At 34.7% G+C, this 23,304-nt stretch overlaps 2 protein-coding genes across 2 annotated transcripts; one reads left to right on the top strand and one right to left on the bottom strand.

The window, feature by feature from the left end:
* Positions 1-2,022: 2,022 nt before the first annotated feature.
* On the bottom strand, positions 2,023-6,256 carry LOC114164856 (spermine synthase). The gene is made up of 11 exons (XM_028049627.1): positions 6,023-6,256; positions 4,861-5,081; positions 4,726-4,770; positions 4,252-4,328; positions 4,053-4,175; positions 3,712-3,816; positions 3,564-3,636; positions 3,380-3,451; positions 2,797-2,992; positions 2,439-2,568; positions 2,023-2,335 (listed from the first exon to the last, which is right to left on the bottom strand). Exons 2-11 carry the CDS (start codon positions 5,048-5,050, stop codon positions 2,258-2,260), a joined length of 1,089 nt encoding a protein of 362 aa, XP_027905428.1. The 5' UTR covers positions 5,051-5,081; positions 6,023-6,256; the 3' UTR covers positions 2,023-2,257.
* An 11,036-nt stretch (positions 6,257-17,292) lies between these two features.
* On the top strand, positions 17,293-18,241 carry LOC114163667. The gene is made up of 2 exons (XM_028047962.1): positions 17,293-17,406; positions 17,462-18,241. Exons 1-2 carry the CDS (start codon positions 17,293-17,295, stop codon positions 18,239-18,241), a joined length of 894 nt encoding a protein of 297 aa, XP_027903763.1.
* The last annotated feature ends 5,063 nt before the right edge of the window (positions 18,242-23,304 follow it).

The following is a 23,304-nucleotide window of genomic DNA, read 5'->3' as shown; positions in this document are numbered from 1 at the left end:
TAAAAGTAAGTAAAAGCTCACAAAAGACTATAAAAAACCATGATTACATAATTATAGACATAAGAGTTAAGAAACAAATTGTAATTATGACATTTTTTAAATTCATATATTAATTAGTGAAACAAATTTAAAATTTATTATATAACCTTTCCAAACATAACATTCAAAAATATGAAAACATAATATTAAAAATATTTAAAGAAATATTTAATTTTAAATTTTTTAATATAAGTCATATTTCAATAATATTATAATTATATTTTGTGACATATTAATCTTAATTTAAATTATAAAAATAATGGTTTACCAAAATAATAAGAAATAAAAATTAGGAGATCATACAGTAATCTTGTGTAAGATAATATTAGTTAAGAGAAAACTTCCTCCTCTACTTTCATAATTTAAATTTATACATTCATAAATTCTAATATTTTAATATTATGAAATATAAAATCTGAAATATATTTATATTTTGAATTATTCATTCACACAAAATATATGGCTATAAATACAAATATTATATGACCACAAGTAAAAATTATAGGATCACTTCTTCCTATATCTCCAAAATTTAATATTTTAAATTATACAATATAAAATAAAAATATATATTTTAAATTATACAATTTAAAATACAAATTTTTCATTTCATATCATAAATAATTCAAAAGAAAAAAAAAATTAAAGAATGGGGAGAGAATATTGTGCAAGTGTAAAAAAAAAATGAGGATATGACTGTCCAAGAGTGGAGAGAGGAGCTAAGGTCCGTGGTGACAAAATAAATTTTAATATGTGAACTGGTGTACCACAAATTCGAACCGGGCTTTAAGTTGACAAAATTAAAGTTTTTTCTTTTTTAATTTGGATTGAACTAAACACAAATGACTTAATCCATAGGTTAAATTGATTGTTAAATTGATTTAAAGTTGACCAGTAACTCACTACCCACCAACATCACTTTTATTAACTTTTTACCATTTCTGTTATAAGATTTTTTATTATATAATTATTTACTAGTTTAAATTATCCGGATTCACAATTTGATCCTTTCAAATATTAAAATTTTGTTTTAATTTGAACAATTTAAATATTAAATTTATTTCTTTGTCAAATTACATATAAATACTCTAATCTTCAACTAACAAATTACGTGAATACTTAAATTTCATGACTATAAAAGAATCGATCCATATCTATTGTACTATAATAAGTATATAAAATAAATTACAAAACCAAATACTTCATAAATAAATTAATCTATTAATCTTAAAAACTCATGATAAATAAAATCAGATTATAAAATTTATAATTTATCAAAAAAATAAGTTTAACCTATTCCTTTTGTAATCCAATCCAAAGTGATTTAACTCATTTTTAACACCTCTAGTTTGGGTGGAGGGCATCGATATCGACATCAAATATGGAGAAGGTCAATGCTAGAGTTATCATCAAATATGGAGAAGGTCAATACTAGAGTTATCGTCGAAGGGAAGTAACATCTATGGCAGGAGAAGCCCCCAAATTATAGAGGTGCGCCAAGTAGTTACCCGTTAGCCTACATATTTCGTTCAATATTCAATCCAGGATATAATTAAGAACCCAATCAATTCTTTGAAACTTTAATTTTTTCAGGACCTACTACAGAAAATATTGTAAGCATACAATGTAAACAAAACTTCAGTAACACAAAACAGTATTTTCTAGACGAAAAAAGGTTTGTATTTTTATTACTTTTTATATAGGAATTTCTGTTATATGGAACAAGTAATAAAAGGCAGTTAACTAATTAATAAAAATAAGGAACTTCTAAACAATACGATGTCATTTTTCTAACTTTTTCCATGCTCAACCCCAAAATAAAGTTTGAGTTTAAGGAGGCATACAACCAATACATTATTTTTTATATTTCATATTATATATAATAAACTTCAAATTACATGAAATGAGAATTCTTTAAAAACCATTTTAATTTATTCTCCTATCTATATTATTATGTTAAGTTTATATTCTTAAAAATCACACTTGCATCGCAAATTATTTTCATGTATTTATTTAATAATTGGTAATTCATGTCTTACAAGCATGTGCAGGAAAACCTCTAACTATAGAATAGAAAACTAGATAAGAGGCAGCCATCCGAAAGGACTAAGCTAATCAACCTAAATATAATAATCACACCACATTCCTATTTCTCCCACACTCCTCAATGACAAGTTAAAATTGCTTATTTAGGGGTTCAATAAGCAATCACACCTGGCTACTGAAGCGAAGGATCACGGAGCAGACTCACTTCTCTCTTCAGGAAACCCGGCAATGCAAAAGCAGCTGAGTGCATCTGCAAAAACCATATATCAACAGTGACCAATTAACATTTATAGTCTGCTCAACTATACAACTTAAATAATAAAATATTCAACCACATATACCATATATTTTACCTCTGAATTGTAGAATCGAAGTTCTCTTTTGTGCTCATTAGCACCTTCCAACTTTTCAATGGGATTGATAGGGTTAACAAAATCAACCGGTGGTCCTTCCGTTGCACAGAGAAGAAAGCCTATCACACCACTGCATGCCAAGGAAAAGATAACATATAATCAACAAGTTTAGATAAACCAGAATGTATATTGAATTCCTCAAAAATAATTTATCTGAATCAAGTTGAAGAGCTCACTCTCACAACAGGTGCAAGCAAAACATAAAAACAAAGACATAACGAAAAAAAAAACATGAGAGGAACTTCAATGCAGAGCAGAAGAGAAATATATAAACTTAACACAAGCCAAAGTGCACTACCTTGGATATGTTGGAACACTCGCCCATGCGTAATGTACAGAACCTTTGAATGTTTCTCGACAAATAGAGATCATATCTTGAATAAGGTGAGTATGAAGCCACATACTCTCTGCCATGTTACAAAGGACTCCACCAGGCCTTAATGCCCTTGCTATGGTATCAAAAAAAGGCTTCTCAACAAGTTCCTGGGCCGGACCTAAATTGCAGAAGTGATTCAGCAAATACTTAATAATAATAACCAAAAGCTAAGGAAACCATATTCTTAAATTTCTCTGTATGATTAGTGACTGGCTGATGGGATGCAGATAAAACTAAATCTTAACAGTTGAACTAAAGGTAGATGCAGATAATTGATCAATATTTTAGTATACCAGCTAACAAAGCAACCTAAAAACTTGCTGAAAAAAAGTTCCTCATACATGAAAGCTAATTCCAAAGCTACACGGAATAAACTGTGTGTAATCACCTAATTGAGTATGAAATGGAAATACAAGAGTTCGGGCCAACCTCATCCAGTTAAGCAAAACTAAACGGCTCTAACAAAATTATGTTAAATGAATAATTTTAAATAAAAATGGCATACCCACTGGATCGGAGGAATCAACAATTATCGCATCATACCTCCCTTCAGGAGCAGATTTAAGGAATTCAACAGCTGTCAAAATTGGAGAAAAGATCCAGTAAATAACCCAACAAATTATAATCAGTATATATAATGCAACAGAAACAAAACACATTTAAAACAAGACCAGCAGACAAGAATATACCATCTCCAACGTGCAGATGTACCCGAGAATCTTCAAACCCAACAGCTAAATCTGGAAAAAACTTCCTAGAAACCTGCATTATGACCATAATTTTTTTTTCTCAATATGGAAGTAGCTATATGAATGATCAAAATATGGTTTTACTTACGTCAATAACCATCTGATCTATCTCACAGATATCAATATGTTCTACAGAGCTGTGGCGGGATACTTCCCTAAGTACTCCACCATCTCCACCACCAACAACTAAAACCTGAATGAACATAAAATGTCATGACATAGATTACGAAAACAGACAGAAAGAAAAAAAAAAGCATGAAAAGCATAAAATGTCAATCAAACACTTTTTTAATATATATCAACACTTTCTCCAGACAAATGAGAGGATAAAATAAGGAACAATAATCACAGCAAGGCTATCAAGATTATGATGTTATTGCTAGACAATGATATGCTCGGAACAAAAATCATCAGATCAAATGACTTCACCGTTTTGGGGGAAGGAATCGAACAGAGGGGTAGATGAGCAATCATCTCCTGATAAGCACATTCATCCTTCTCAGTCAATTGAACAATTCCATCAAGTACTAGTACTTTCCCGTATGTTGATGACTGCAAGAACAAATGGATTAGTGTTGATCCCTCCAACGTAAAAGTTGGAGTACATTAAAAGATGAAGAGGCCAAACCTCAAAAACCAAGACCTCTTGGTAATCTGACTTTTCTCTGTACAAGATCTTTTCAACTTTAATTGAATGGGCTTCCCCTAATTATGCGCACAAAAGCCATCAGGAGCAATAATTTCACACGCAATACACAAATAATACTAAACAATCAAAGTGAAAGATTTTATACATAACTGTAAAACATGGACATTTGTTATCAGGAATTGTAGTTCAAATAAACAAGGATAACAGTGGCAAACGTTCAATACAATAACATCACACATTTATGTCAGACAATCTGGTCTTTCCTCAGAAGATTCAACGGTATCTAAAGTCTACAATAACTGAGGAAGCTATCAAAATAAGAACATGGACGATTTTCAAAGGCAAGTTTTGAAATTAAGGATATCAAAAATCATAAAAGAGGAAAAACTCTCGCTGCAATAAAGCAAATGCGCACCAACTGTGCAGAATTGCAGACTAGTACGTAGAACCTACCTGGCCACATCGGGTTGTTGAAATAATCTGGTTTTACAGATTTCCCTGTATAAGCAAAAAGATAAAATAGAAGTCAGGTCTTAGTCAGAAATCAGGCGTTATTCTTTTATAAGTGAAACCGTAGCAGATAATAACCTGAGCAAGTTTGAGAAGCCGAAAACCACCCAGAAACAACAGTGGAATGGCACTTTGCCTCTGACTCAGGGGCTGAAGCTTTAGCCTTCAAACAACAAGAAGGAATTTCCTTCTCTATCCCATTCCCATTACTCGCCTTCCCATCCATAGTCTTCGGGCATTCCAAACCTTTTCCTGCGCCGGCCTCCATATATTATTCTTTTCTTCTCTGGCTCCAGTCTCTGTACAATAAGCACAAAAGTTAAAAAAAAAAATACACTATCCTTAAGTTCATATTACATAAAACAAAAATCACAGCACGTCCAAAACGAGCCTACAGGCAACACAATGCCAACAGAACCTCACTAAACAAGAATGACCCACAGAACAAATACTAAAAAGAAATGTCTTTCATATTTTGTTTGGTCATACAAATTAGGCTTCAACTTTTGTTCACCAACAAATAACGGGAGATTTCCCAAGAAATAAGCCACCAGAAAAAGAGAAATCAAAATTACAATTACAATTACAATTGTACTTTGAGCATAACTAAAATAATAGGTATATATAAAAAGTTAACTAAGTATAAGCAGAAGGAAAACAAAAAAAGATTTTCATAAAAACAGCAATATAATATAGTATTCTACAGAATCAAATAATCATGATTCAGCCTACAAAAATAGACGGCACAATCAAATCTCTCTCTCTGACAAAATAACGTGCCTAAATATTTTATTTAATTCCATATTTAAGCCCGGCAGCCTCTGATTATGCGCCCTTAAAAAGGAAACAAATCATATCTCGAAAATCCGCTTCTCCTCTCATTTCCAGGTTTTCTTTTCAACAATTCAAAATCAAACGATCAAAAAATCAAACAAAATAAAGTAACAAAAAAACTAATACGCCAACGAAACAACAAGCAATCCCGCGAGAAAGTTCCAAACGCGTGCTTAAAAACGGAGCGGCAAATAAAACAGAAAATGCAGCGCGTAACATCACATAACAGAACGGGAAGGTGCAACGTGGAATTGCTACGGTGCACCGCAGAAAAATAAAAGAAGAACGCGAAACGCTAGGGTTTAGAATTCGAAAAAAGGAAATAGAAAGAAAGAAAAAGGCGAGAAGTGAAAGAAGTTAGGGTAAAAAAAAAACGGTGGTGGTGAGAGTAGAATGAGGATGTTGCCTGATGAGTGATGCGAAAGGTAGAGAGTGAAGCAGAACCAAAGCGACGAAGGAAGATGGATAGAAACTAACTCTGCAACACCCTATCCACCTTCTCTTTCTCTCTCTTAATCTCTTATTTTCAGAGCTTGTTTTTGGAAGAAAATGGAGGTTCTGGTGCCTTTATTTATAAGACATTTTTAGAGGTGCACGCTTTCGATTCTGGCTTCCACGTTTGCCTTTCTTTTTCTTCTTTTTCTTTTTCTTTTTTCTTTCTACGAAAAAAGCTGTTTTCGCCTTTTTTTCTGCTTAACGCACAGTCACAAATTTGCGGATTTTTAAATAGTTTGTACCATGTCAAACAGAACCACACTGAGGTGTAAATGTCACTCCAAACATTATTTATGTTCTATGATGTCATGTTTCTCACATGCCAAACTCATTTTCACCCATTAATTTGTAGTTCTCAAAATCAATGCTTTATTTTTTATTTATTTTTCGCCTTTCTCTTTCTTTTTGCACTCTCTTTATCACCATTTTCATTGTCACAATCACTATTCTAAAGCTAATGACAGTGACACCTCTCTTCTTTTTTCCTAACACAGTAATAATTCCTCTATAACCCTAAAAGGAGTTGAAAACCTACATGAAGCTTGTTCATCTAGGTAACAATTAATTGTTGAAAAATGTAAGGTGGTTTATTGAACCGTAATCACTAAAAAAAATTATATACTATTTTAGTTTTAATTAGTTTAAAACCTTGTGTTTCGTTTGTTGGTTTTAGTAGTTATTTTTTAATAATTATTACAAATTTTGGTCAAACTTAAAATAAAATAAACATAGCATGCAATGCAACTTATTATAAACGTATATTTTCAAAATTGGACCGGACCAGTTGATTCAGTTGAAAATTTGATCAAGTGTTTGGTCTATTACCACAATCACCGACCTCTGATTAAATTGATCCAAAAATTAATGAAATTGTAAGAAAATCATAAATTTGGTTAAAAATCTTTTCAAAGAGTATTAAATATTTTTTTAAGATATTTTAAGAAAATAACTTTTATTTTTTCCTTAAAAATAAAAATTAAAGTATTTTTCATTTTCTTTTTAGGAAACGTGTTTCTTTTATTATTATGAATTGTTGAAGCTTGAATCTAAATATTACGATGTGTTTTATTTTTATGTATATTTTGAATGTTAAAAACTTACAAAATATGTTATTTTTAAATTTTGATACTATTAAATTATGATGTTATATTTCCTTAGTGTTATTTTATATATTATTTATCAATATTGATTCAATTGCAACTCAATTATCGGTTCGTGAATCTTCAATCTGTATCTTTATCGATTAAATAATCAGTTAGATTTTCAAAACATATATATAATGCATATTTTTATCAAGTTAATACAGTAGTCAAAACTTTTTTAATATAATATCATATAATAAACAGTGTAGTTAATGAATATAATATAACTTCCTATAAATATACGCAAGACACTTAATACATATATCACAAATTAAAACACATAAAATATATATAAATAAATTGGAAATGTCAATTTCAAAACATCTTAACACACAACTCTTACAAATTAAGATATGTACATTTATATATTCTGAATTTATCAAAATATCCACCATACAATAAAAATACAATTAACATAAATATCTTATCATGATCTCACTGAATATTTTATTTGTTAGATATTCACGTGTAAATAAATAATCATTACAATTATAAGCATTACAATTATTTGTTATATATATATAACTTGTCAAATTTAACTCAATCTTAAACAACCATATTCAAAATCATTTATTGACAGCTTGGAGAAAAATCTTCAAAAGAAGATTCTAAACTTTTCACTTTTTCTCCTGTTATAAACATTGAATCTTCTTCTATTTATTTTTTTAAAATTTAGTATAAATGAGGTTTGCACCCCACCAAACCGACTTGTAAGGTGAGGTCCTTCGTACCGAGGTATATACATCTCGTGCGTGGGACAAAAAATTAGTAGGTGGTCCGTTAGCAGTTCGATATCAAATGAAATAAAATATCCAAGAAAGCTCGCTAAGATAGACTCTAATCTAGCTCTGATACCAGGTTAGAAGTGGGTTTAAAGTCTAACTCAATTTCACAAAACTAGCTTGTAAGGTGAGGTTCACCTCACTTATGTATTATAAAATTGTCTTATCTATAATCTGTGGGACTTCCAACAACCGATACAAATTTTTGACATCAAGTTGAGAGTAAAAAATTACCGATGAAATGTGTAAGAAATAACTTTATTATAAGAGTTCGTATATCTGATTTATACAAAAGATTATAGAATATTAGACTAATCAAGTATTATTATCCATGAGATGAATGACCTTTTATAAGTTGATGTGTGATTATACATGTATGCATTTTTATATGTGTAATTAAATAGTTAACTCCTCCTTTCACGTATTTTATGTGTTTTGTAATTGAATTATGATCCTAACACATAAACAAATAATTATACAATAGCCTATATAGAAGGAAATATAAAAAAGTAAGTAAAATTGCGCTTATTTCTCTTTTATATTTCTTTGTTTTAGTTGTATATATTTAGACTATTCTCAAGATACGAAGAAAATAATATATAACTATTATATTTTAATAAACTTATAAGCAAGTGTTACTCATTCAATCTAAAAAAAATGAAATTAATCAAACATAAAATGAAAAAGAAAAGGATAAACTTTAAATGGAAATGAAGAAACTTATACCTTTCTCAAAATTATAGTTAATCCATCTTGTTTTACTTTCCGTCATCTTTTTTTTAAAAAAAAAATGATTAAATTCTACAAAAGATCAACTATTAAGTTGAGAAGCTAATGAAAAGATGAAGTGATGTAAAATTAAAGAAATAAACTATTTAATAAATACAAATTAAAGTTGTTTAAAGTTATTTATATTTTTGTTCTCTCAGTTTAATTTTTTTTTCTCTTGGATTTAGTAAATTGTTCTTTCTTACATGCAAACGATCAATTCAGACGTATTTGTTGTAGCTAATAAAAAAAAATTAAAACGGAATCTGATGCCATTTTGTGGATAACCATACAAAAGTCGAAGATGCTAAGTTTCGTAACACACAATTAATAATCAATAAAAGAAAAAAAGAAAGGAGGAAGTAGCATCTCTTGCTTTCATTCATAATAAAACACATGAATCATTCATATTCTTAATTTTTATCATTAACAAAGTAAATGTGGGATTCTTGTGCGGTTTGCAGCGATTTTTTTAACACTTCGAATAAACGTTTTTTATTAATTACGTAACCACACACACACATAATCATTGGCGTGTCACACACTTATGGTGCAGTATTTTCGTGCTATATAAAAATTGTAACAAATGTTACTTTGACAAGTGTGGAAGATATTCCCTTTTCCACTAATTCACCAATAAATATAACACGTCATATTTTATTAAATTTTAATTCAATTTTTTATTTTGCCTTTATACATTCGAAAATACATAAACCATTATCAATTAGCACTACTATAGTTTTTTTTTATGTTTTTCAATAATCTGGTGTTTATACGGATGAAATAAATTTATATTGAAAATGTTGTTTGATATAAATTTAAGTTAAATTTTATAATAATTACTATTTTAGTAACGGATTAAATTTATGTTAGATCTTGTTGTACCCGATGTAATTTTTTTGTTTTTTTCTTTTAAATAGTTAGTTTTGAGTAAAAAAAGCTAAATATGAAATATAGAAAAATAATCATTGTAATGACTTTGTTTTATGTACATTAAATACAAATAGTTATAATAGGTAAAAATATAGTCAAAACGAAGACATTCATGTATTTTTGTTATTGTAAGATTATTTCAAACACAATCGCATAAATATAAAACATATATTTCAATGACACACTTAACTCACAAAATCTTCCATATAATTGGAACAACCATCACAAAACAGTTAAGATCACCATGAAAAACTCCTTAGCTACAAAATAAGACATCGTTGAGTTTTCTAAATTTCAACATAAACAAAATAGATATTTAGACATTTAATCTCCATACAGAATACAGTGCAATCAAACAAAATTGTTTCCCACAAGAAATCACATATAAAAGATGAAGAAAGGAGTTATTTTGGTCACTAATGGAGCCTTCACCACACTTAGAATCATTCTAGAGAAAAGAGAAGTCATAAGCTTAGGATTTTAAAAAAGAAAAAGTGAGAACAAAAAATCACACGCAACATTTTAAAAACTCATTTACATTGGATCCTTTGTAATAATAAGTAATTTTATATTGGAACCCTTGTGATAAAACATAAATGAGATTTTTTATATTTTATATTTTATATCAAACGTAAAAGAGTTATTCTTATTTATGTATAACCCTTTATAACTAAATATAAAAGTTTCATTTATATATGACCACAAAGGATTAAATGTATAAATGTTTATCTTATTTACAAAAATATTACTGTCTTTTTTTAACATTTGATCCTTTGTAGTAATATGTAAATTATGTGATGTAATTACCTATTTTTCACTAGTGTATGACAATCAATATTAATTGATTTTTATAATTGAACAATTTTTTTTATTCCTATATATAAAATTATCAATTTTATTGGATAGGTAATAAGAAAGAAAATGTGGGTAGATGTTTAAAGTGTTTGTAGTCTTTGTAAGTGTGACACCCCGACTATTATACTAAATAATTAGGTATAAATACACATTTGGTATCCAAACTTTTTCGGAAAGTTCAATGTGGTACCCGAACTTTAGGAATGTTCAATTTGGTACCCCAATTTTCTAAAAAGGTTCAATTTGGTCCTCTCCGTTAAGTTGGAGTTAACACCGTGTCCGTACAGGACACGTGTCAAGCCATGAAATTTTTATTTTTTTTTTATTTTTTTTTTAAATTAATTTTCTTTTTCCAAAAAATTAATTTTTTTTTTCGAAAAATTTAAAAAAACTGCCACGTGTCAGTTTATTATCGTGCCACGTGGCAGCTTACAAGCATGACACGTGGCAGTGTAATAGTTATTTTCAATTTAGTACCCCAGTTTAAATTTTTGGTTCAATTTAGTACCCAAATTTTTTAAAATGATCCAATTTCGTCCTTTCCTATTTGAGACCAAATTAGTAAATAAGCTTAATTATAATTTATATAAACATGTTAAAATAATTGTTTTGAATTTATACATCAAATCACTACACCTAAATACTTAAATTATTTTATTTTCTTCATTTTAACCTTTGTAATTTTTTATACATGAAATTTTTTACACTTGTAAAAAATAAAATAATTTGAATATTTAGGTGTAGTGATTTGATGTATAAATTCAAAACAATTATTTTAACATGTTTATATAAATTATAATTAAGCTTATTTACTAATTTGGTCTCAAATAGGAAAGGACGAAATTGGATCATTTTAAAAAATTTGGGTACTAAATTGAACCAAAAATTTAAACTGGGGTACTAAATTGAAAATAACGATTACACTGCCACGTGTCATGCTTGTAAGCTGCCACGTGGCACGATAATAAACTGACACGTGGCAGTTTTTTTAAATTTTTCGAAAAAAAAAATTAATTTTTTGAAAAAAAAAATTAATTTTAAAAAAATAATAAAAATTTCATGGCTTGACACGTGTCCTGTACGGACACGGTGTTAACTCCAACTTAACGGAGAGGACCAAATTGAACCTCTTTAGAAAATTGGGGTACCAAATTGAACATTCCTAAAGTTCGGGTACCACATTGAACTTTCTGAAAAAGTTTGGGTACCAAATGTGTATTTATACCAAATAATTATTATCTGATAAAAAGACATGGAATTAATTTTTTTTTTCCATAAGATTATCCTTGAGAGAACATTAATAATAACATAACATCATATTCATATATATGGTTTACATCTCTGTAATTGTTCATGAAATATTACAAAAATATATATTTGTATAATATTAAGAGTCTTACATCAAAATAAAAGATTTATCTATATTTTTAATATCTCCTAAAGATATTAATAGAAATTATCCATGAGTTAATCTTCAGAAGATCCACCAACAATATCCCGAACAACTCTCATTGAGCAGGTTCCTCTTCTACTCATGCAACGGTACATATCAAAGAAAAATATGAAAGGAGTGAGGTCTTTATAAGCCTTAAATATCAATCTTAATAAACTCAACAAACAATGCAGACACCGGGGGCCTAGATTTGGACCTACAACCACAAAACTTGATCTTGTTTTACCATACATATGGATCCATATTTCACTTCTGATGATCCAATATGAACATCAAAAGTTACTTTGGGAAGTGATTAGGTAGTTGAGTATTTCTCATAAAATATTGGTACAATCATAATTATTTCTTTCTCGAGAATACTAGCCATTCATCGGCTCACAAAAGAGATATATACTCACTACCTAACCTTGGCGATGCCGAGCAGGTATCGGATAGTCCCAAGTTTGGCCTATGAATATCCTAGTCCAGGGCGGTATTCTGAACTATCCAGATATTCACCTACTTGGTAAAACTTCCTTAGACCCCACCATGGTCCCTGCCTTTCATCCCGCAGTGTACCAAACTGTGACTTCCCAAATACAAACACTTTGACACTGGTTTAATCTCAACTTATTGAAACCAAACTTAACTCTTATTCAACTGACATACTCTTGGATATTTTCAAAGGTCATTAAATGTGATGACTATCAATTCATGTCATCGTATAAACTATACAAAGAATATAAAACAACGATAAAATGTACATACAATTTTCTTATATCCAAGCTCACTAAATAAAATAATATATACTTTCACTTCACATTTATTTATTTTTAATTGTAAAAATAATGATAAAATAAGAATCAAAGCAAGAACTTTAAATAAACAATTAGATAAGGGTAAGAACGTTATAAATAAACAAAAATATAAATTAAACAGGAGCAGTACGTAATTGGAGATTAAATAAAATAAATAAACAGGACCAGTGCATAATTGGAGATAAATTAAATTAAATAAAATAAATAAATAGGACCAGTGCGTAACTGGAGATAAATAAAATAAACTAAATAAACAGGACCAGTGCGTAACTGGAGATAAATAAAATAAAATAAAATAAAATAAATAAACAAGACCAGTGAATAATAAAATAAAATAAATAAATAGGACCAGTGCGTAACTGGAGATAAATAAAATAAATAAATAGGATCAGTGCGTAACTGGAGATAAATAAAATAAAATAAATAAATAGGACCAATAAAATAAAATAAATAAATAGGATCAGTGCGTAACTGAAGATAAATAAAATAAAATAAACAAATAGGACCAGTGTGTAACTGGAGATAAATAAAATAAAATAAATAAATAGGATTAATACATATTTGGAGATTAAATAAAATAAATAAATAAACAGGATCAATATATAATTGGAGATTAAATAAAATAAATATAAGAGGATAATAAATGAAAATAAGTTAAATGAAAGTAAAAAGAATAATATATGAGTCAAAATAAATAAAAAATTAATATAAAACCCATGAGTTTATCAAGATTAATATAAAAAGAGCTCAACCTCATTCCCCCTTACCTTATTGATTGAAGAGCACACTAATAATATTTGAAGAGGACTAGGATCTCTTTGAATATTTGCTCTAAACTTTTTTTTTTCTCTATTTTCTCTTTCCCTCTCTTCTTTCTCTTTCTCTTTCTCTCTCTTCTTTCTTTCTTTCTCTTTCTCTTTTCTTTCTCTCTCCTTTCTTTCTTTCTCACTTTTTCTCACTTCTCCCGTAACCTTCATTATTCCATATGTATATATATACATAAGCTAAGCTAAGCATGTGATCATTTTTTTTTTTTATCTTTTCTTCTTTTCTTCTTATCTTCTTATCCCTTCTTCTCCTTTTACTTTTTTTTTATATATATTTTTATCTCTTTTAGAAAATTCATATATATATATATATATATATATATATTTTTTACACACACCTATTTAATTAAATATTTTTACCTAGTATTTATATATATATATATATATATCTATATATATTATTAGTTTTGTTGTTTTCTTTTTTATATTTTCAATAAGTAAAAACTACATCATGATAAAATATATTTTTAATGTTTAAACTACATTTAGATAAAATATGAAACATTACTAAAAATATAAGATTTTCTAATTGCTTTATTTAAAATAAATAATACAGTTTATTAAAAAAAAGGATGTTACAGTAAGGCCCTGTTCTTTTATGCCTTTCACTTGTAGGGCTGCCCCAAATCTAATGGGCCTAAGAGCTGGCCCAAAGGATAAAACTGACTCTAGTCTGCCCTAATGCGTACACTTTCACTCTTTCAGAAACCAGCCATCATCCCCACTGCTCTCACAGGACACTCTGCTAGGGTTTCTCCCCAAGCTATTCTTCGAGCTAACTCAAACCCAGTTCTTACTCCACGTACGTATCCCTCAGCTCACACTTCTTCTCCATGAGCATCTGTTCGTTTATACAGTAGGGTTTCACCGTGAGCTTAGTTCCTAACTCTGTTCCACTGTCTTATTCAGCTCGCAAGTCCCCTCCTTGAGCTACCATACTCCATCGATTAGAGTCGAGGCACCTTCTAGCTACTTCCAGGTAAGGGAAGCTAGAACTCTTTTTGTCTGGTGCATTGATGGTAGTTTTGATGGTGTTCTGTGATTTTCGTGAATATATGTGACTGTGAGTGTATGGCATGATCTGTGTTGTTGTTTGGGCATGAACTGTGTTGATGGTAGTGAGGAACAGTGGCGAAGTCTGTTAAAATCACCCAAGCGAGCCTGCCTCGCCTAGGCGAGATTAACAGGGACTCGCCTATGTATTTCTCCACGAAAGGTCGCCTAGGCGACCCACTGTACTTCTTGGGCGAGTGAACGTCTCGCTTAGGCGAGGAGGGTCTCGCCTGAGCGAGAACGCATGCAGGGTTCTCATACTGGAAGTCGAGCTCTCGCCTAGGCGAAGGGAGCTCGCCTGAGCGAGGGTCCTCCTCGCTTGGGCGAAACCTTTCTGCCTGAGCGAGATGCTGGGCGAGAAAGGGGTTGGTCTTGATGTTTCCTTGACTTTAAAAAGTGGACAACATGCTTAGATGAGTATTAACTTTAAATTCGTGAACTGAATGGCCTGTATGGATGAGGTAGTGTATGAGTTGTGATTTATGAGTTTTAACATGAGGTGAACATGGTAATTGTATGAGATGATTCATGAAATTGAAATGATGAGTTTGGTATGAGTTCGGCATGAGACATGAAAGGGTTGGTATTAATGTGGCATGGTAAAGGTATGAGATAGAGCTCCATATTCTGGGTTCGAGAACAATGAGTTGGCATGGTTTAGTTGGGAATACGAAAGAGGTGGATTACAAGAAATTTTATGTATATGTATATAGGTTGTGTGTATGCATGCTGGATCTGTTTGGTTGATTAAGAAAGTTTGGTCTGTGTCAGTGCGTAAGTCCTTGGGGATCTCTAGGTGAGATTCCCAGGGTCGCGCTTCAGTGGTCGGGACGTAATTCCATGGCCCCTGTTAGTGGGTGTCCATGGTGGTGCCCTATTTGTATAACTAGGTAAGGATTCAAGTTAAGGTTGCATCCTGACACTCTAAGGAGTCAATTAGTCTCACTTAGAGCGGACTGACTCTTGTGGTGAGAGTAACAAGAGGCCTGAAATTCATTAAGGGCTAACCTTGTGGTGAGGGAAAATTGATTCATTGTAACACTTGTAATACATAGCTCGGGGGTTAGCAGCTCGGGGGTGAGCAGAGGTATCCACCACAAGTGCAAGCATCCGCTGAATCTGACCAGGTTATACGTATCCGGATGAGTCGAGTCGCGTCGTAGTGTATCGATTGAAAGTCATAACATGCTTGGTTGTTGTATGAATATTGAATGGTGAAAATATATTTGACTGTATGATGAGAATGTTATTGGCTCTAGCTTACCCTGTTTGTTGTATGGTTGTCTTGTATGTGGCTATTCTTTCTTGCGATGATCATCAATTTAATTGATGAGAGCAAATGGGCGAGGTTCCCGCGGTCAGCAAGGAAATGGCGATTCCGCTGCTTAGCCATCTGGGCTGGATTTTTATTTCTTTCCTTCATGATTTTCGTTAGGGCTATGGCCCATATATTGTTTTACGCCTTGCTACCTTTTTCTCTTTTGCTAGACCTGTGTTTGGTTTCCGTTGGCATCGTGGTGTACCCAGATTGTAGGGGTTGTGTTAAGGACCCCCAAGACTACGCTATAGTACTATTTTGTGTGACGTTTCCTTTAAATTCCGTAAAATAATTAAATGGGACGTTACATTTATGGTATCAGAGCGGTCATTCCTTAGGTCTGTGGACTTGGATGTCCGCTTAGCTTTCTTTGTGTCTTCTGAGTGTTCTTAGTTAAATTCTTGTCTTTATCGAGCCTAACCAAGTGATTTTCTGTGTGCCAGTGGACTATGGCACCTCCTCGTAGGACTTCTCAATCATCCCAGGGAGACGTACTTGATATCGCCATAGCAATAGAGGCGATGGTAGCGGCTATGGCGCAGTAGAGTGCTGCGATGATGCAGCAGCATGAGGCATCCATGCAGCGACAGGCGACGTCGCTTGAGCAGCAGCAGGCAGTGATGCAGCAGATGGAGGCTGCGAGGGTAGCTGTTAAGGATGCTCATCGGCAACATATGGAGGCCCTCCGCCAGCTGGAGGAGAACAGGGTGGCTGCCCCTATGTTTGGTCCTGAACCACGACCTGCAGTCAGGGAGTGGAGCTTGAAGGACTTTCTGAAGCACCACCCAGTGAAGTTTGATGGGAAGATCAGTCCTGACGTCGCAGACCAATGGCTGAAGGACCTGGAGCGCATCTATGACGCCAAGATGTGCCCTGCGGAGAACAGGTTGGCGTTCTCTGTGTACATGCTCACGAGAGAGGCAGAGCATTGGTGGAGCAGCACAAAATCCATCCTTGAGGAGAGAGAGGAGCCAATGACGTGGGAGGCATTCAGGAAGAGATTCCTCTCTGAGTATTTTCCAGACAGCATCCGGTACGCTAAGGAGGTGGAGTTCCTCCAGTTGACCTAGGGAGGGAAGACAGTAACAGAGTATGCTGAGAGGTTCAAACACCTCAGCCGTTTCTACACTCTGCCACTCGATGAGGAGTGATGATGCAGGAAGTTCGAGAATGGGCTTCGCGGTGACATCCGCTTGATGGTGGCTCCCTTGTCCATCAAGGATTTTGCCGCTCTGGTGGAGAAGGCCAGGGTGATGGAGAAGATGAAGCGTGAGGTGGAAGGTCAGCACCCACGACAGCCACAACCGCCTCAGAGGATCGGTGGACCATCTGGGTCCAAGCCCAGACATGAGGAGCGGAAGGAGACCGTATGATAGACCCCACCATCAACCCTAGAGGTCTAGGAGCTTTTCTCCATAGCAGGGCCAAGTTCAGTGCTACATCTGTGGAGGCCCTCATCTGAGGAGTGCTTGTCCACGCATGAAGGGTTACCGCAGGTGCAACAACTGTGGCAAGGAAGGCCACTTTGGGAAGGATTGTCCCAACCTTGCCAGGGCGGCAACACGCCCTCTAGTTCAGACCCCTCACCAGCACCAACGGAGAGACAGAGGCAACAGGCCTCAGGCGACGGGCAAAGTCTATGCCATGACCGGAGTTGAGGCTGCAGGTTCAGGTAACCTTGTTATGGGTTATTGTGTGATTTCTGGGATGAGATGCTATGTGTTGTATGATTATGGAGCGACACACTCCTTTGTGTCAAATGCATGTGTGGAGCGGTTAGGTCTGCCTGTGCGCGAGCTGCAGTGTGAGCTTGCGGTGTTTACTCCGGCGTTGGGTTTGGTCAGGACGTCATCCTTTTGTGCTAGGTGTCCAGTGGAGGTAGAGGGACGCAGATACAAGGTGAACTTAATCTGTCTGCCTCTACGAGAGTTGGAGGTGATCTTAGGAATGGATTGGCTCTCTGCCAATCGCGTTCTTATAGATTGCCGAGAGAAGAAACTGCTTTTTCCCTGTCCAGAGGAGCCTGAGTTGGTATCTTCTCAGGGGGCTATGAAGGAACTCCATGACGGCGCGCAGTGTTACATGATCTTCACACATCTGGAGGTGGAGGGTGGAGAGATGAAGTTAGTAATACCAATTGTGCAGGATTTTGAGGATGTGTTCCCAGAGGAAGTGCCGGGTTACCTCCTCGCAGAGAGGTAGAGTTCTCGATCGATCTAGTGTCGGGGACAGGTCCAGTATCGATGGCTCCCTACCGTATGGCTCCGGCGGAGTTGGTTGAACTTAAGAAACAGATAGAGGACTTGATGGCGAAGCAATTTATCCGACCCAGCACTTCGCCTTGGGAAGCGCCAGTGCTATTAGTGAAGAAGAAGGATGAGAGTTCACGTCTGTGTGTAGACTACAGACAGTTAAACAAAATGACAATCAAGAATAAGTACCCTCTTCCGAGAATCGACGACTTGATGGACCAGCTACATGGGTCAGCCGTATTCTCGAAGATTGATCTACGGTTCAGATACCACCAGATTTTGGTGAAGGACGATGATGTGCAGAAGACGGCCTTCCGGTCCAGATATGGCCACTACGAGTATGTGGTTATGCCGTTTGGCGTGACCAACGCTCCAGCGGTGTTCATGGACTACATGAACAGGATCTTCCGGCCTTTCTTAGATAAGTTTGTCGTAGTCTTCATAGACGACATCCTTATCTATTCTCGGACTCAGGAGGAACATGCAGAACACCTGAGGTTGGTACTTGGTGTTTTGAGAGAGAAGCAACTGTATGCCAAGTTGTCTAATTGTAAGTTCTGGATGGATGAGGTTCAGTTTTTTGGGCATGTGATATCCGCCCAGGGGATTACTGTGGACCCAACAAAGGTTGAAGCAGTAGTAAAGTAAGAGAGTCCTAAGTCGGCCACAGAGATCAAGAGCTTCGTGGGACTAGCAGGCTACTATAGGAGATTCATATAGGGATTCTCCAAGATATTGGCGCCTCTGACCTTGCTTACCCGGAAGGACCAATCGTTCACTTGGACAGATCAGTGTGAGGAGAGTTTTCGGGAGCTGAAGAGAAGATTGACTAGCGCTCTGATACTAGTGATCCCGAATGTCGGGAAGCCGTTCGAAGTCTACTGTGACGCCTCCCACCTCGGACTCGGTTGTGTATTGATGCAAGAGAAGAAGGCAGTGACGTATGCGTCAAGACAGCTCAAGGTGCATGAGCGTAATTACCCCACTCATGACTTGGAGTTAGCGACCATAGTCTTTGCCTTGAAGATTTGGAGACACTATCTCTGTGGTGCACAGTTCCGCGTGTTCAGCGATCACAAGAGCCTCAAGTATCTGTTTGACCAAAAGGAGCTGAACATGAGACAAAGAAGATGGATGGACTTCCTGAAGGACTATGACTTGGAGCTCTTATACCATCCAAGAAAGGCGAATGTAGTGGCAGATGCCTTGAGTAGGAAAACAATGCATACTGCGCACCTTATGATTAAGGAGGTGGAACTACTAGAGAAGTTCAGAGACAAGAGGCTATAGGTGGAGTTGGGATCTGAGTCCATTAGGTGTAGTACCCTTACTATATCTAGTGGCTTTCTGGACTCAGTCAGAGAGAGGCAGTTGTTGGATGCCAGTTTAAACAAAGTCAGAGAACAACTTGGGTCGGATAAGGTTAGAGACTTTGCCTTGGGTGACGATGGTATACTAAGGTTTCAAGGCAGAATCTGCGTACCTAATGATGTCGAGGTGAGGAAGTTGATCCTTGGGGAAGGACACAAAAGTCGTTTTAGCTTGCATCCTGGCATGACTAAGATGTACCAGGACCTCAAGGAGACTTTCTGGTGGCAGGGAATGAAGAAGGACATGGCATAGTTTGTATCAGCATGCTTGACATGCCAGAAGGCAAAGGTAGAGCATCAGAGGCCCGGTGGGATTCTACAACCTTTGGAGATACCAGTGTGGAAATGGGACAACATCTCGATGGATTTTGTGACTCATTTGCCACAGACTTTTAGGGGGCATGACACCATCTGGGTGATAGTGGATCGGTTGACCAAGAGTGCCCACTTATTGGCTATGAACTTGAGGATGTCCATGGCCAAGTTGGCCCAGCTGTACGTTAAGGAAATTGTGAGGTTGCATGGAGTACCTTCGAGCATAGTTTTCAACAGAGACCCACGGTTTACATCTCGGTTCTAGAAAACCTTACAGGAGGCTTTGGGGACCAAGTTGACTATGAGCTCAGCTTATCACCCTCAGACCGATGGCCAGTCTGAGAGGACGATTCAGTCCTTAGAGGATTTGTTGAGAACTTGCATATTGGATCATCTGGGTGCTTGGGATGAGGTATTGCCTTTGATAGAGTTCACCTACAACAACAATTTTCATGCGAGCATTGGCATGGCGCCATACGAGGCTCTTTATGGTAGGAGATGTAGGACTCCTCTTTGCTGGTATCAGGATGGAGAAGCGGTGTTAGTTGGACCAGAATTGGTAGAGCAGACCACCGAGAAGGTGAGGATGGTGAGGAACATGATGCAGGCTTCTCAGAGTAGGTAGAAGGCCTATGCAGATCGTAGGAGGAGGCCCTTGGAGTTCGCAGTCGGCGATCATGTGTTTCTGAGGGTGACCCGAACCACTGGTGTGGGAAGGGCTCTCCGCTCAAGGAAGCTTTCCCCTAAATTTCTTGGCCTGTATCAGATCACGAGGAGGATTGGGCCGGTAGCTTACGAGATAGCCTTACCCCCGCAGTTAGCGAACCTTCACCCAGTGTTCCATGTCTCACAACTGAGGAAATATGTGTTTGACCCAGCTCATGTGTTAGAAGCTGAAGATATACAGATCAGAGAAGATCTCACGGTAGAAGTACCACCCATAGCTCTTGAGGATAGCAAGGTTGAGGAACATCGAGGAAAGACGGTTAGTCTGGTTAAAGTCATATGGGATCGGAGGACGGGTGACTCGACTTGGGAGTTAGAGGAGGACATGAGAAAATCACATCCACATCTGTTTACCTGGTGAGTCTTTATTTTTCAAGGTCGAAAATTTTTGTTGTTGGGAAGAATGTAGGACCTTGTTCTTTTATGCCTTTCACTTGTAGGGCTGCCCCAAATCTAATGGGCCTAAGAGCTGGCCCAAAGGATAAAACTGACTCTAGTATGCCCTAATGCGTACACTTTCACTCTTTCAGAAACCAGCCGTCATCCCCACTGCTCTCACAGGACACTCTGCTAGGGTTTCTCCCCAAGCTATTCTTCGAGCTAACTCAAACCCAGTTCTTACTCCACGTAAGTATCAATCAGCTCACACTTATTCTCCATGAGCATCTGTTCGTTTATACAGTAGGGTTTCACCGTGAGCTTAGTTCCTAACTCTGTTCCACTGTCTTATTCAGCTCGCTAGTCCCCTCTTTGAGCTGCCATACTCCGTCGGTTAGAGTCGAGGCACCTTCTAGCTACTTCTAGGTAAGGGAAGCTAGAACTCTTTTTGTCTGGTGCATTGATGGTAGTTTTGATGGTGTTCTGTGATTTTCATGAATATATGTGACTGTGAGTGTATGGCATGATCTGTGTTGTTGTTTGGGCATGAATTATGTTGATGGCAGTGAGGAACAGTGACGAAGTCTGTTAAACTCGCCCAAGCGAGCTTGCCTCGCCTAGGCGAGATTAACAGGGACTTGCCTATGTATTTCTCCACGAAGGGTCGCCTAGGCAACCCACTGTACTTCTTGGGCGAGCGAACGTCTCGCTTAGGCGAGGAGGGTCTCGCCTGAGCGAGAACGCGTGTAGGGTTCTCATACTGGAAGTCGAGCTCTCGCCTAGGCGAAGGGTTCTGATTGTAAGTTTGATAATCGTTAGGATTAATTATCGCGTTTTAGAAGTATTATTCATTTTGGAATGTTGGAACTCTATCACAATTTTGTCTTTAAAAAACATCTTATAGATGAGACAATAGTATTTAAATTGTGTGTAGTTGACATCGACTTTTAAACAATATAAGATTACTATGTATATTGAAACAATGACCTTTTGAATTCCCTTTTATATGTAGGGTTTATGTTTTTTTTACCTTAGTTTCATATTGAAATATTTGTTACTAGAATGCAATGTTATAATTCATAGGACTATAATATTTCTTCCTACACTTTGAAACAATGTTTTAAAATTGGAATAAACAAAGATTTTATGAAGTGGTGGTCTATCTTATCTGTTGACTGCTTTTGTGAAATTTGTTAGGTTTAATTTTGCTTGAGCTTAATTGTTCTTCTTTGACATTTTGTTAATGGAATAAGACCACTTATGAGTTTATAATCTCGAATGACTTAAAATTGAAAAAAAAATTATGAAAAATTGGCTAAATATGTCATTTTTTTTATTTGGTTAGGATTTTTTTTTTCAACTTCAACTGTTATCACAAAAGCTTACGAGCAATGCATGAAAATTGAAGAAGAAAAGGAACATATGAAACATAACACTTTTACAATTATTTGAATTTTGAGGATTATTGGGACATTTTGTTTTTCTTTTATGACCAAGTGTATCAAAATAAATATAACAATGATTATGTTTTTTAGTATCTAGTTTGGTTCTTACTTTGTTGCATTTTAGATAATCCTTACAACTTCATCATAATTTTAGATATTCCTTTTATTTGTAGATCAAATTGGTATACACATTTTAACAGACAAACTATGATGAACATACTTACTTATGACTATTAGACTTGAACACAATAAATAAAATTTTTTAAACTTCTTATAATTACATCACATTTCGTGTAGTCTCATTATGAGTTTTTTCATGAATCATATCTCTATGTAAATCTTAAGTTAATCGATCAAAATCAAACACTTAGGTTGTATTCTTTTGAGAAGAAGGATTATAGAGAGAGAAAGAGGAATAGATCAGAAGAATTAAATGATGAAGTTGGAGTTGTTTCTTTTAAGGAATTCAGAGGTGATTTTAGAGTATATTAGATAGTGAAATCTGTAAAAGTTTGTGACTAAATTGACTTATGTGACATATTAGAAAAACCTTTTAATAGAAAAAAAAGTTAGATTATCAAAATCTTTCTATTGTTATACGTAATATAAAATTATATATAAATAATTTAAAATTATTTTATAAATTTTATTGAATGATTGAAAATATAAAAAATTATTTGTAAAAAAAGGAATAATACAATATTTTTGTATGAAAATAAATTTAATATATAAGATGTAAAATAATTTATTTACATAAAAACTTTTTTTTCCTTTTAATT

This window comes from Vigna unguiculata, chromosome 9 (genome assembly GCF_004118075.2).
Source record: "Vigna unguiculata cultivar IT97K-499-35 chromosome 9, ASM411807v1, whole genome shotgun sequence".
In the NCBI taxonomy this organism is placed as follows: Eukaryota; Viridiplantae; Streptophyta; class Magnoliopsida; order Fabales; family Fabaceae; genus Vigna; species Vigna unguiculata.
This window is presented reverse-complemented; position numbering and strand designations above follow the sequence as displayed.